The sequence below is a fragment of the Macrobrachium nipponense genome, chromosome 35, assembly GCF_015104395.2.
Source record: "Macrobrachium nipponense isolate FS-2020 chromosome 35, ASM1510439v2, whole genome shotgun sequence".
NCBI classification, from domain to species: domain Eukaryota; kingdom Metazoa; phylum Arthropoda; class Malacostraca; order Decapoda; family Palaemonidae; genus Macrobrachium; species Macrobrachium nipponense.
In genome coordinates this window covers 56,999,282-57,011,655 of record NC_061096.1, presented here as the reverse complement: position 1 = coordinate 57,011,655, position 12,374 = coordinate 56,999,282, and the positions used below count along the sequence as shown (strand labels likewise).

Genomic DNA, 12,374 nt, shown 5'->3' with positions numbered 1-12,374 from the left:
GCCTTTGCCACCCCTTTGCTGGTCTCGGGGGGGGTGGCTTAGGAAGTTGCAGGCAATTTTTCGGAGGTTTGCCAGCCTGTCCTCCGATGGGAAAAGCTCGCCCCACTTCCGTATCCAATTCCATCCCAGGTACACCATCCTGGTGGAGGGAGCTAGAAGGGACTTCTCCCAGTTCACCACGACTCCCAGGGTTTTGCAGAAGGCCAGGAGGGCGTCCTCTGTTCTACCAAGCACTCCTTTGAGGAGGAAAGGAGTAGCCAGCGTCGCTAAGTACCTGAGAAGGCTATACCCCTCCTGTGGGCCTCAAGATGACACCAGGGAGAAAAAAAACACCCTCGGTTGGAACACTTGCGGGGCTGTGCCAGCCCGAGCAGAGCGACTTGAATTGGAAGGTCTGGTCCTCCCCAACTTATGCACAGGTATTTTCTGGAGGACGGGTGTACCGGGATCTGGAAGTAGGTGTCCTTGAGATCCAGGGACATCATGAAATCCCCTTCTCTCACGGAAGCCAGCACCGAGCGTGGCGTTTCCATCTTGAAGGGCGTCTTTAGGATGAATGAGTTGAGGACCGAAAGGTCTGTGACCGGTCGCCACACCCCGCCGACGACTTCTCCCACCAGGAAAAGTCGACTGAAAGAACCCGGGGGAGTGATCTACCACCTGCTGGAGGGCTCCCTTCGTTCCAGCAGTGCCTGAACTTCTAGCCTTAGGGCCTCCCGTGACCGGGGTTCCGGGGCTGAGAGGCCAGATTGGCCGGCTCCCTGTCAAGGGAGGCTTCTGGTCTAGAAAGGGGATTCGGTAACCATCCCTGAGGACCTGGACTGTCCAGGGCTCGGCTCCGAGATCCTCCTAGTTCTGACAACAGCTCGAGAGGGGCAACCCCACACCGGTGGCGAAAGACACAGTAGGGGGCCTCGACTCCTACTTCCTCTTAGGGAAGCGGTTGTTACGACCCCTCCTGGAAGTAGTAGTGTGTCTGGACCTGAAGGGTGCCTGGGAGGGCAGGAGGGTCCTGGGGGAGGGCTGAGTTCCTGGTCTGTCCAGTTCCGCAAGAGTGACTCCGTGGGGGGGTTAGCGGCGAGGGGGGTCCTATTCTGAGGCTTCGGCCTCTCGCTAGGTCTTTTCGGCACCGACTGTTGTAGGGGAGGAGCCCTATAAACGATTGGGCCTTGGCTGGCCTTCCTCCCCCGTTCCACAGACTCCTCCACTAGCTTCTCCGGAAAGTGAGGCAGCTCCTTCCACTGTGGCGTTCCAAAAGGTCCTTGCAGCTCCCTCTCGGGAACTGCCTCTAGGGAGCTTGGCTAGCACAGAATCCCTCCTCCTCAAGATCCCGTTCGCCCAAGACGAGACCAGTTTGGGTCTGTGAGGGAAGCCCAGGGACTTACCCCCTGACAAAATCAGTTCCTTGAATTGGGCTAGAGAGGCCTCATCCCTCAAGTTGTGGAGGGTGGGGAACCTGGCTACCACCCCGGACCACAGATCTAACCAAGAAGCCACGTGAATCGAGGTCCACGCTGTAACTTCCATAGCCTAGCCTCCTGGTGAGAGAAGAGACTAGTCCCGACGTGAGCCTCTCTTCCGCGAAGTCTGGGCGCTAGGGTTGCCAAGTTACCCCCCATGGATTTGGGGAGGAGAAGGGCACCTTCCGGGGCATATAGCCTCCTCTGACTCGGCTTAGACGCTGGGAGTAGCCTAGCCGAGGAGTGCCAACGTAAGGAGTTACTGGAACCTGCAATGAGTTTCTCCACCACCGTCAGGGCCTTCTCCGTATTGTTGGACCTAGGGAGGCTGAGAGAGGGCTTGGGTTCCTCCGGGTCCCTGAACAGAAAGTCCACCGCCATGGATCTGTTGTCCTCTACCGTCGGGGCTGGCTCCTCTAGCCGGTTCATGGACCTAATAAGAGAGAGGACTCTCCTAAAAGTTGAACCATCATCCACTGGACCCAGTTCCTCCAGGGCATTCTGGAGTACTTCCTGGATAAGGGTCTCTCCTCAGCGTCCTGCGATGGAGGAAAGGCCCCAGACCCTAGATGGAGGGAAGCTGGAGAAGCTCCCCATGGAGGGACTCTTAAACCCGGTTGCAAACCGGTGGTCTCCTGCAAGGGAGGATGCCCCGAACGCCTGGACCGCCCCGAGGAGGGACTCATACCTGAGCAGTGGAGGGGCTCTGAACCCCCTAAGGAGGTATCGGCTCTAGGCTCCATCCACGAAGGCGACAAGCGCTGCGGGAACACAGAAGAAGGGAGCCCGCTCGGTCATGGAGGCCAACCCTATAGCTGACGAGACCGAGGCAGGATCCACCGGGACCGAGGGACGAGTAGGGAGGGAGACGGCTGGGAACCCCCCGTGAGATACCGTCCTGGGGGCCACCCTCGGAGAAGGAGAATGCCGCCGCCCCTGGGGGGAGTTGTCCTGACGCCTGTCATCCCTCTACAATCCCGGTTACGACGATGAGAGCAGGAAGAGCCGCTCGAGGAGCGAGGATAGCTACATCTCTGCGTCTCCCATGACGGCGTCTCTTCTTGGAGGAGCGTTTTGCCCTCCTACGGGAAGAATCGGAAGAACTCCTATCCCATGACGAATCCCGACGTCTCTTGCTTCTCCTCCGGCGACTCCCGTCGTGGGGGGAACGCGGGGAGCGTTTCGGCCGCTTCGGGGACACCCCTATCACAGCAGGACCACCCCTGCAGGCCGCTCCCAAGGCCATTCCTGGCTCCTCCTGTCCCCTAGACGGGAAGCCCCAGGACAGGAAGGCATCGTCCTTCACCAATGATCTGCCCGAAGTACGAGGGGGAAAGAACCATCCCCAACGGCAGACGGGGAAAAGGGTTGGAGCCGGGTGGTTGGGTGGCTCTGTGACTGGGTAAACCGGCCCGGCTCCGGCCACGAGCAGCGAGCTCAACTCGAGAGCGGGAGCCGCCGCAGCGAGGCGAGCCGTAGCGGGGAGGGGCGAAGGCGGGGAGCATCGAAGCGGGAAGCTCGCAGAGGGGAGGGACGGGTCCCCCCCCACCCTGCACTGATGCTAAGAGAGAGGGCCAGGACGGGAAGCCCTGTAGCTGCAACCGCGACCAGCAGTCCCTCAGCACCGCGGAAGCCTCTGGTATCACCTGTTGGGGAAACGACTCATCGGGACCCCCCCCCGGCAAAGGACTCACCTAGGCCCCCTTGTTGGGAGGGGGCAGGAGAAAGAACCTGTAGAAAGGCGGGAGACTTCCTCTCCGACGATACCGAAAGTGAAGGGGCGCCACCGTCTCTGCTGTTGCTCTCACTCCTCGACTCCCGCGAAATCTTCGCCGACGAAGCTTAGCGTTCTTTTTCTTCTTAGTGGGGAAGCCAAATCCCACTGATACGGTGGCCAAGAAATGCACTCCATGCACGTGTTGGCTTTAGAGCAAGCGCCCCCCCTACATGAATTACACAAAAGAGTGTAGATCAATTAGATGGGGCGAGAGAAAAGCTCCACAAGCCTGTCCTTCATGGACCGGGGCAACGACGTTGAGGCTCCGAAGCCAACATCGCACATAAACACGACACACATACACAAAGCACACACACGGACAAAGGAAAAGAGCCGGACGCCGGATGAGCAGGGGCGTATGCAACGCTCCTGCGGACCAGAGGAGGTAACTGACTATTAGGTCATTAAGATGGCGTGGTCTTCGACCCCGGGGGGCATCATAGGCCTGACCTGGGTGCGGCATATAACCAAATTTTTCTGGTCGGACCCGGATCGACATCCGGGAATCTCCACTGGAATGGTTCGAGGTAAGTATCTCGCATCGGAACAAACACTAATTTTACAGTGACCGGAATGGTATTACAACTGTGAACTTTGTACTGAATGCAACAGAAGTCACATGAAGTATTAAAGATGAAAAATATGCACTTGTAAGAGATTTGAATTAAATGTATTAAGGAGGCTTGGCAACACTGGGCTGCACAGCTGAAGCTGACAGGAAAGGTAAGAAATAGAGTAACTGCACAATAGATATGGAGAGACTGCTAGACTACTGACCATAAAACATAAGGTCTATTCTATTCTTAAGCAAAAGAAACATTTGGACTGATAAGAAAACTGAAAGCAATTTTGGAAAGGTGTAACCACAGAATGTTAGGCTTAATGATAAGAATATGGGGGATTATCCCAATTACGAACGACTGATTGATTGATTATATTTGGTCTTGAGGAACAAGCGCCAGAGCCCATCTTATTCAGCACTCCAATTACGAATAATGAACTGGTGAAGCTAAGCAGTATCAAGTTGCTGAAAAATAAACTAATTTTCCAAAATATTGAGATACTTTGGACATGTAATGAAAGGATGAAGACCAGTTGTCAGAAAAGCAGTAGATATAGTTTAAGCAGTAGGGCAAAAACACATAGGAAGACCAAGAAAATCATGGAAAAGGAGAATAGAGGAAGAGCTAGACCTAATGAGAGTTCCAGCAGGTAGAGTAAAAATCAGTTAGACCTAATAACGAGTTTCCAGCTTGTAAAGGACTAAAAATCAGTTAGAACCTAAAATTAAGGGAGTTGTTCCAGCTGAAAAGACTAAAAATCAGTTAAGACCTGAATAAGAATTCGCAGCTTGAAAGACTAAAAAATCAGTTAGACCTAATAAGAGTTCCAGCTGAAAGACTAAAAATCAGTTAGACCTAATAAGAGTTCCAGCTGAAAGACTAAAAATCAGTTAGACCTAATAAGAGTTCCAGAAGAAAGACTAAAAATCAGTTAGACCTTAATAAGAGTTCCAGCTGTCAAAGACTAAAAATCATTTACGGACCTAATTAAGAGTTTCCTGAAGAAAGACTAAAAATCAGTTAGACCTAATAAGAGTTCCAGCTGAAAGACTAAAAATCAGTTAGACCTAATAAGAGTTCCAGAAGAAAGACTAAAAATCAGTTAGACCTAATTAAGCAGTTTTTCCACAAATGAAGAAAAGACTGCGAAAAATAAAAAATCAGTTAGAACTAACTAAGAAGTTCCAAGATGAAAAGGACTAAAAATCCAGTTAGACCTAACTAAGAGTTTTCCATCTGAAGACTAAAAATCATGTTGAGACCTAATAAGAGTTCCAGCTTGAAAGACTAAAAATCAGTTAGACCTAATAAGGTTGTTCCAGAATAAGGAAAGACTAAAAATCAGTTTAGACCTAATAAGGAGTTCCAGAAAGAAAGAAAGGAAAAGTAAAAATCAGTTAGACCTAATAAGAGTTCCAGAAGAAAGACTAAAAATCAGTTAGACCTAATAAGAGTTCCAGAAGAAAGACTAAAAATCAGTTAGACCTAATAAGAGTTCCAGAAGAAAGACTAAAAATCAGTTAGACCTAATAAGAGTTCCAGCTGAAAGTACTAAAATCAGTTAGACCTCTAATAAGAGTTCCAGAACGAAAGACTAAAAATCAGTTAGGACCTAATAAGGAGTTTCCAGCTGAAAGACTAAAAACAAAATCAGTTTAAGACCTAATAGAGTTCCGCAGAAGAAAGACTAAAAAATCAGTTAGACCTACATAAAGGTTCCTCAGCTGAAAAGACTAAAAAATTCAGGGTAGACCTGAATAAGAGTTGCCAGAACAGAAAGACGTAAAAATCAGTTATACCTAATTAAGAGTTCCATCTGAAAGACTAAAAAATCAGTTAGATCCTAATAAGAGTTTTTCCGAAGAAGCAAGAGTAAAAAAATCAGTTTAGACCTAATAACGAGTTCCAGCTGAATAAGACTAAAAAAAATCAGTTATACCTAATAATAAGTTCCAGCAAGAAAGAGTAAAAAAATCAGTTAGACCTAATAACGAGTTCCATCTGAAAGAACTAAAAAAATCAGTTAGACCTAATAAGATTCGTTCCAGAAGAAGAACTAAAAATCAGTTAGACCTAATAAGAGTTTCCAAGCTTGAAAAGACTAAAAATCAGTTAGACCTAACTAAGAGTTCCAGAAGAAAGAACTAAAAATCAGTTAGACCTAATAAGAGGTTCCAGCTGAAAGCATACTAAAAATCAGTTAGGAACCATAATAAGAGTTACCAGATGAAAAACTAAAAATCCAGTTAGACCGCTAATAAGAGTTCCCAGCTGAAATACTAAAAATCAGTTTAGACCTAATAATAGTTCCCAAGCTGAAAGGAGCTAAAAAATCGTTAGACCTAAAATAAAGATTTCCAGAACGGAAAGACTAAAAATCAAAATCGTTAGACCTAATAAGAGTTCCAGCTGAAAGACTAAAAATCAGTTAGACCTTAATAAGAAGATTCCAGAAGAAATACTAAAAATCAGTTTAGACCCTAATAAGAGTTGCCAGCTGAAATACTAAAAATCAGTTAGACCCTAATAAGAGGTTCCAGATGAAAAAACTAAAAATCAGTTAAAGAACCTCATAATGAGTTTCCAAGCTGAAATACTAAAAATCAGTTAGACCTGAATAAGAGTTCCTCAGCTGAAAAAGACTAAAAATCAGTTAGACCTAATAAGAGTTTTCCAGAAAAAGAAACTAAAAATCAGGGTTAGACCTAAAAATAAGAGTTGCAGCTGAAAGAACCTAAAAAATCAATTTGACCCTTAATAAAGTTCCAGAATTAAAGGAAAAACTAAAAATCAGTTAAGAACCTAATAAGAGTTCCAGAAGAAATAGTAAAAATCAGCTTAAGACCTAAAATAAGATATCCAGATTGAAAAACCTAAAATCAAGTTAAAGACCTAAAAATATGAGTTCCCAGAATAAAGACCTAAAAATCAAGTTGTTACCTAATACGAAAGTTCCAGAATGAAAAAACTAAAATCAGGTAAGACCCATAATAAGGAGTTCTCAGAAGGAAAGACTAAAAATCAGTTAGAAACCTAATAAGGAGTTCCAGATGAAAGGAAAGGTAAAAAAAAAAAAAAATCAGTTAAAGACCTAATAAGAGGTTCCAGAAGAAGAAAGTAAAAAACTAAAAACAGGTTCTAAGACCTAATAAGAGTTCCTAGCTAAGAACTAAAATCAGTTATAAGGCCTAAAGCAAGAATTCCAGAAGTGAGTAAAATCCATTAAGAACCTAATAAGTTTCCTGAAAGAAACGACTAAAAATCAGTTTAGAACCTAATTAAGAGTTCCGAAAAAGAGTAAATCATTGGAAAGACCTAAAATAAGAGTTTCCAGAAGAAAGACCTAAAATCAGTTAGACCTTAAGAGTTCCAGCCCTGAAAGAGTAAAAATCAGCTTAAGAACCCTAATAAGAGTTTCCGAGCTGAAAAGACTTTAAAAACTCGATTAGACCTAATAAAGAGTTCCCATCTGAAAGTACTAAAAACTCCAGTTAGAACCTAATAACGAGGTTCCCAAAGAAGAAAGGAGTCAAAATCAGTTAGACCTAAATAAGAGTTCCAGCTTGAAACGACCGCCTAAAAATCAAGTTAGACCTTTAATAAAGTTCTGCAAGCTAGAAATACTAAAAATCAGTTAGCTAGACCTAAATAAAGAGTTCCAGCTAAAGAAAAACAAAATCATTTAGACCTAAAAAAATAAAGTTCCAGCTTTGAAATACCTAAAAATCCAGTTAGACCTAATAAGAGTTCCAAGCTGAATAGTAAAAATCCAGTTGACCTAATAAAGTTCCAAGCTGAAAGACTAAAAAATAAAAAATCAGTTAGACCATAATAAGAGTTCCAGCAGCGAAGAAGATTAAAACAAATCAGCTAGACCTAATTAGATTTCCAGCTGAAAGAACTAAAAATCAGTTAGACCTAATAAAGAGGTTCCAGCTGAAAGACTAAAACAATCAAGCTAGACCTAATTAATGAGTTTCCCAGAAGAAATGAACATAAAAATCAAGTTTTAGACCTAATAACGAGTTCCAGCAGAAAGATTAAAAATCAGCTAGACCTAAACATTAGATTTCCAGCTGAAAGACTTAAAAATCGTTAAAGTAATTTTTTAAGGTTCCAGCTTTTTGAAAGACTAATATCCAAAAGCTAGTTCCTAATAAGCGTTTCCAGAAAAAGACTAAAAATCAGTTAGAACCCTTAATAATAAGAGTTTCCAGCTGAAAGACTAAAAATCAGTTAGAACCTAATAAGAGTTCCAGCTGAAAGACTAAAAATCAGTTAGACCTAATAAGAGTTCCAGAAGAAAGACTAAAAATCAGTTAGACCTAATAAGAGTTCCAGCTGAAAGACTAAAAATCAGTTAGACCTAATAAGAGTTCCAGCTGAAAGACTAAAAAATCATTAGACCTAATATGATTGCCACTGAAAGACCTTAAAATTCAGTTAAACCTATCAGAGTTCCAGAAGGAAAGACAAAAATAAAAACAGTTAGACATAATAAGAGTTCCAGCTGAAGAAAGTATCAGTTAAAAAGCCTATAAGATTCCATGAAGCTATTCAGTAGAACCTAATAACGAGTTCCGGATTGAAGAAACCTAAAAATCCAGTTAGACCTAAAAAATAAGATTTCAGAAGAAAGACCTTAAAAATCAGTTAGTCCTAATAAGAGTTCCAGAAGAAAGACTAAAAATCAGTTAGACCTAATAAGAGTTCCAGATGAAAGACTAAAAATCAGTTAGACCTAATAAGAGTTCCAGAAGAAAGACTAAAAATCAGTTAGACCTAATAAGAGTTCCAGAAGAAAGACTAAAAATCAGTTAGACCTAATAGAGTTCCAGCTGAAAGAGTAAAAATCAGTTAGACCTAATAAGAGTTCCAGCTGTAAGATTAAAAATCAGCTAGACCTAACAAGAGTTCCAGCAGAGAGAGTAAACCTGGCACTCCCTTTAGGCAGATTATATACCAATGCCAATGCCAACATATGGGATATATTTCTTGATAATAGTATTATACATTCCTGAATGTGACATGCCTTTGAGATGCATAATGCCTAAATGTATGCCTTTTGTGGCACATTGTAGACAGAACTAAAAGTTCTTTGTAGTGATCTTTCAACCCACAAAACATTCTGATATTTACTTTTCATCTATTTCCTCTGGTGTCTTCTCATAATGGTGTTAAACTTTTTTGACTGAAATTTTAAATTTCTTTTGATCTTCGTCTCACTATAGCACAAATCCTTTGGACAAGCCCTTTTAAAGTCTCTCAATATGACAAATTTTTAATCAATTTGTATTTTTTCATAACTAACAAACCTTCGTCTTGACATTAGGTAAAACTAGCGCCAAGCTGGAAACCGGTAGAATTATAAAGTCTTGTGTGATCCCACATAAAATAAGGGAGCTTAATTTAATCTTCATTCTACAGAAATGTACACAAATTTGACATACTTTACTACAGAGTATTAAATACCTACAAAACCAACACCAGAGTCCAGACAAAGAACGAAGTAATACTTACAGGGCTTTATTAAAGAATTCCACAGGTTTATCCCATTCGTGTGTCCAATCCGCTAATTCAAAGAGAACAGTACCTTTTAACCATGCAGCGTAACCTTCCACTTCCATTGTGTCCTAGCATCACAAACTCCACTTTCCTGATAAAAAATAATTGTACATAAAAAATTTTGTTTCTCACACAAAAACATTAATATTGTTACCAAAAGTAATGGTTTATGTCATATGAATATAAAAAAAAAAATTATGGGTGCATATACCACACCTTAACAGTTTGGTTCCACTTTCCTCTCCAATGACAGAAATATTAAATTTAGATAGAAACTTTATGCTTAAGAGTATGAGATAATAATCGACTAGAGAGAGACATCTCTTCCCACTATAGAAGAAAAATGCCATCATTGTCCTAAGCCTTTATGTCTAGTGGTGACTTATTTTGAACAGTGTTCAATACATGGACTATTATAACATGAAAAAAAATTAAAAGTACATTACATATGCATTACTCATATTAACAAATAATCACACCTCTTATATTCATATAAAAATCATCTAATGCAAATGCACATTGGGCATTAAAGCAACATGAGATTGGTCACCTCTACAAGTTTTTCAAATGCTCCAACATATTTGGCTGCCTTCCTTAGTTTATTTCTCATAGAAAATTTTTTTCTTGAGTCTTGCTGACTTTCCTCTTTCAACTGCATTGCATATGCCCAACATCGCTCCACAGTCATCAAAGGTATCAGAAGGAATCTGAAATAAAAATATGGGCAAATTCATTATCAGAAATAATGCAGTTAACTAAAACACTATTACAGCAGCCTATAAAATTTCCTGTGAAAATCCAAAATTCATCTGATAATCATTACTTTAGCTTGAGAATTAATTATAAAAAAGGCAAAAAAAATTCAACGTTTCTGTGGTGCATCCAGAAAATAAACCATGATGAGGAAGCGCTACAAGAATCTTGAAAGAGGCTAGGATTAAAAAACAATGCTTAAGCCACCCAAAGAGATGAATACACTGGAACAAAGACACAAATTCAAGACAATGAAAATCTTAATCCAAGGATGAAGAGCAAACTGAACAGACATTTTTTTTTTTTTATACCTCTGGGATATTTCAGCTTTCAAACAAAGAATGCATTTCAGCCTTCTAACTGACATAAAAATGACAGTAGGGCCTTAAAGCAGACATAGTAAAAGCACACTTTATATTCTGTTCAAACAAAAATGAAAAGAATATTAGTTGAAATCAAAACCTAAAAGCAAGCTATAAAAAAAAATAAAAAAATAAAATAAAATCTAACAATTTTGTTTCATAGGAAAAAATGCCTAGTGTTCTGAAGGAATCTGAACATGAGGTTACCAAATTGTGCTGTGTCCTATACAGCCTGCCAGTCTTGGTCAAGGCTGCTAAAGAGCTGTGCCAGTTTGGTTCACCTCATTAAACCTTACTCTAGGAAAGATTATAAGGAATCCTGTCTCGCAACCTTAGAGACCACAAATCAAGGTCATTAAGTTCTCATATCATCAGACCCAAGTTCTCTGACAAGGTGCTTGACAGCGTAGGTCACCTTCATCCACCAGAACATCAAGAACTTAGGTTGGACTATACTAATTAGGCAGTAGGGAAGCAAACCTGGCTGAAAAGAGCTGGAAAAGCTACCTAATGGATTGTGCACACCAAAAGGCCAAGAACTGAGAGTTCAGGGGTCTATCAATGTCTCTTGCAGAACAAGAAGGAAAAGCCTATAAGACAAGTAAGGAAAGCCTATAAGACAAGTTCCTACTTTCAAAACATCACACCAAGTTCCATTTGAATGGAGTTATATGCAACTCTGAACTTCATGTGCTAAATTAGCAGAATCCTGGTGTGCCATTTTTCACTAAAAACTCCTTCAAAGGTCAGCTCAAAGAACCTGAGGTCAGAAAGGTAAGTACCAGGTCACTGTTTAGTTGAATAGTGCTCAAAGAGAGGAAGTAGTAGCAGCACTCAGTCTGATGGAAAGACCATGGGAGATGCACCAGCATGAAATTCCAGCTAATTTATGCAAGAATCATCAAAAACAACAAAGCAGCACAATCACTAATAAGAAACTGCTAACTAATAGTACTGTACATTCAACAATGAACTGAGAATACTTTCAATGACAGTTTATTAAGGGGTATTATTTTTATATAAGATTTTAAAATAAATTAACTTAAGATGGAAGAAAGAATGATAAATATTTTCTCATGTTTCCTACACTGGCCATATTATTGGCGAATGAACTAGGAATGTTTTTATCTAAAGTCTCTGATACATTATAATATTAATGCTTCATATAAAGTGTATGTTTATTAAAACAGAGAGAGAGAGAGAGAGAGAGAGAGCGAGGCGAGAGAGAGAGGAGAGAGAGAGAGAGAGAGAGACGAGATAGAGAGAAAGGAGAGAGAGAGGGGGGGGGGGGGGGGGGGGGGGGGAGAGGAGTAGAGGAGAGAAGAGAGAAGAGAGAGAATCATATTCAACATATGCTTCCTGTAATTTACTGTTTCTATTCACTTCTGGTCTTAAAAGGTTAAATACAAGATACGTATACATTTTAATGATTTGGAGGAAAGAAGGGGTTGACTTCGTATAGGTGAAATCAGACAAAGTGAGCCACATGGCTGAAATCTTTCCATAATTAACTCAGCCCATTTAGATAATTTCACAGAGGTTTTACTATAATTTGCTATTCTAGTTTCCATGAAATACAAGACAATCACATTCTAATTAAAGTTACAGAAATATTAAGTCAAGTCAAAGAAAAGGATGAAGGTCAACAGTCAAGTGACTGAGCAGTAGCTCTATGCTTCTTCAACTACCTGCTGATAGTTAGATATTATGGTGCCAAGCTTCAACAATCAAACCAGTTTGTGGTTTGTGCCACAGGTATATCATCGCAGGAATAAATAGCAACATGTACCTTAAGAACTATGTTTTATCACAAAGAATAGTACATTTCCTTTTGATCACCTGATTAAAAACTACTCTTAAAATTACTATTTTAACAAGTGACCAAAAAATACAA

General features: G+C 41.5%; 1 protein-coding gene across 1 annotated transcript in view; it reads right to left on the bottom strand.

The window, feature by feature from the left end:
- Positions 1-12,374, bottom strand: part of LOC135208369 (signal recognition particle subunit SRP68-like) — an 85,591-nt gene that overhangs the window by 46,045 nt on the left and 27,172 nt on the right. Inside the window, 3 exon segments of the mRNA XM_064240470.1 lie at positions 9,321-9,429; positions 9,432-9,456; positions 9,916-10,072. Of these exon segments, the coding sequence (XP_064096540.1) occupies positions 9,321-9,429; positions 9,432-9,456; positions 9,916-10,072 (291 nt within the window).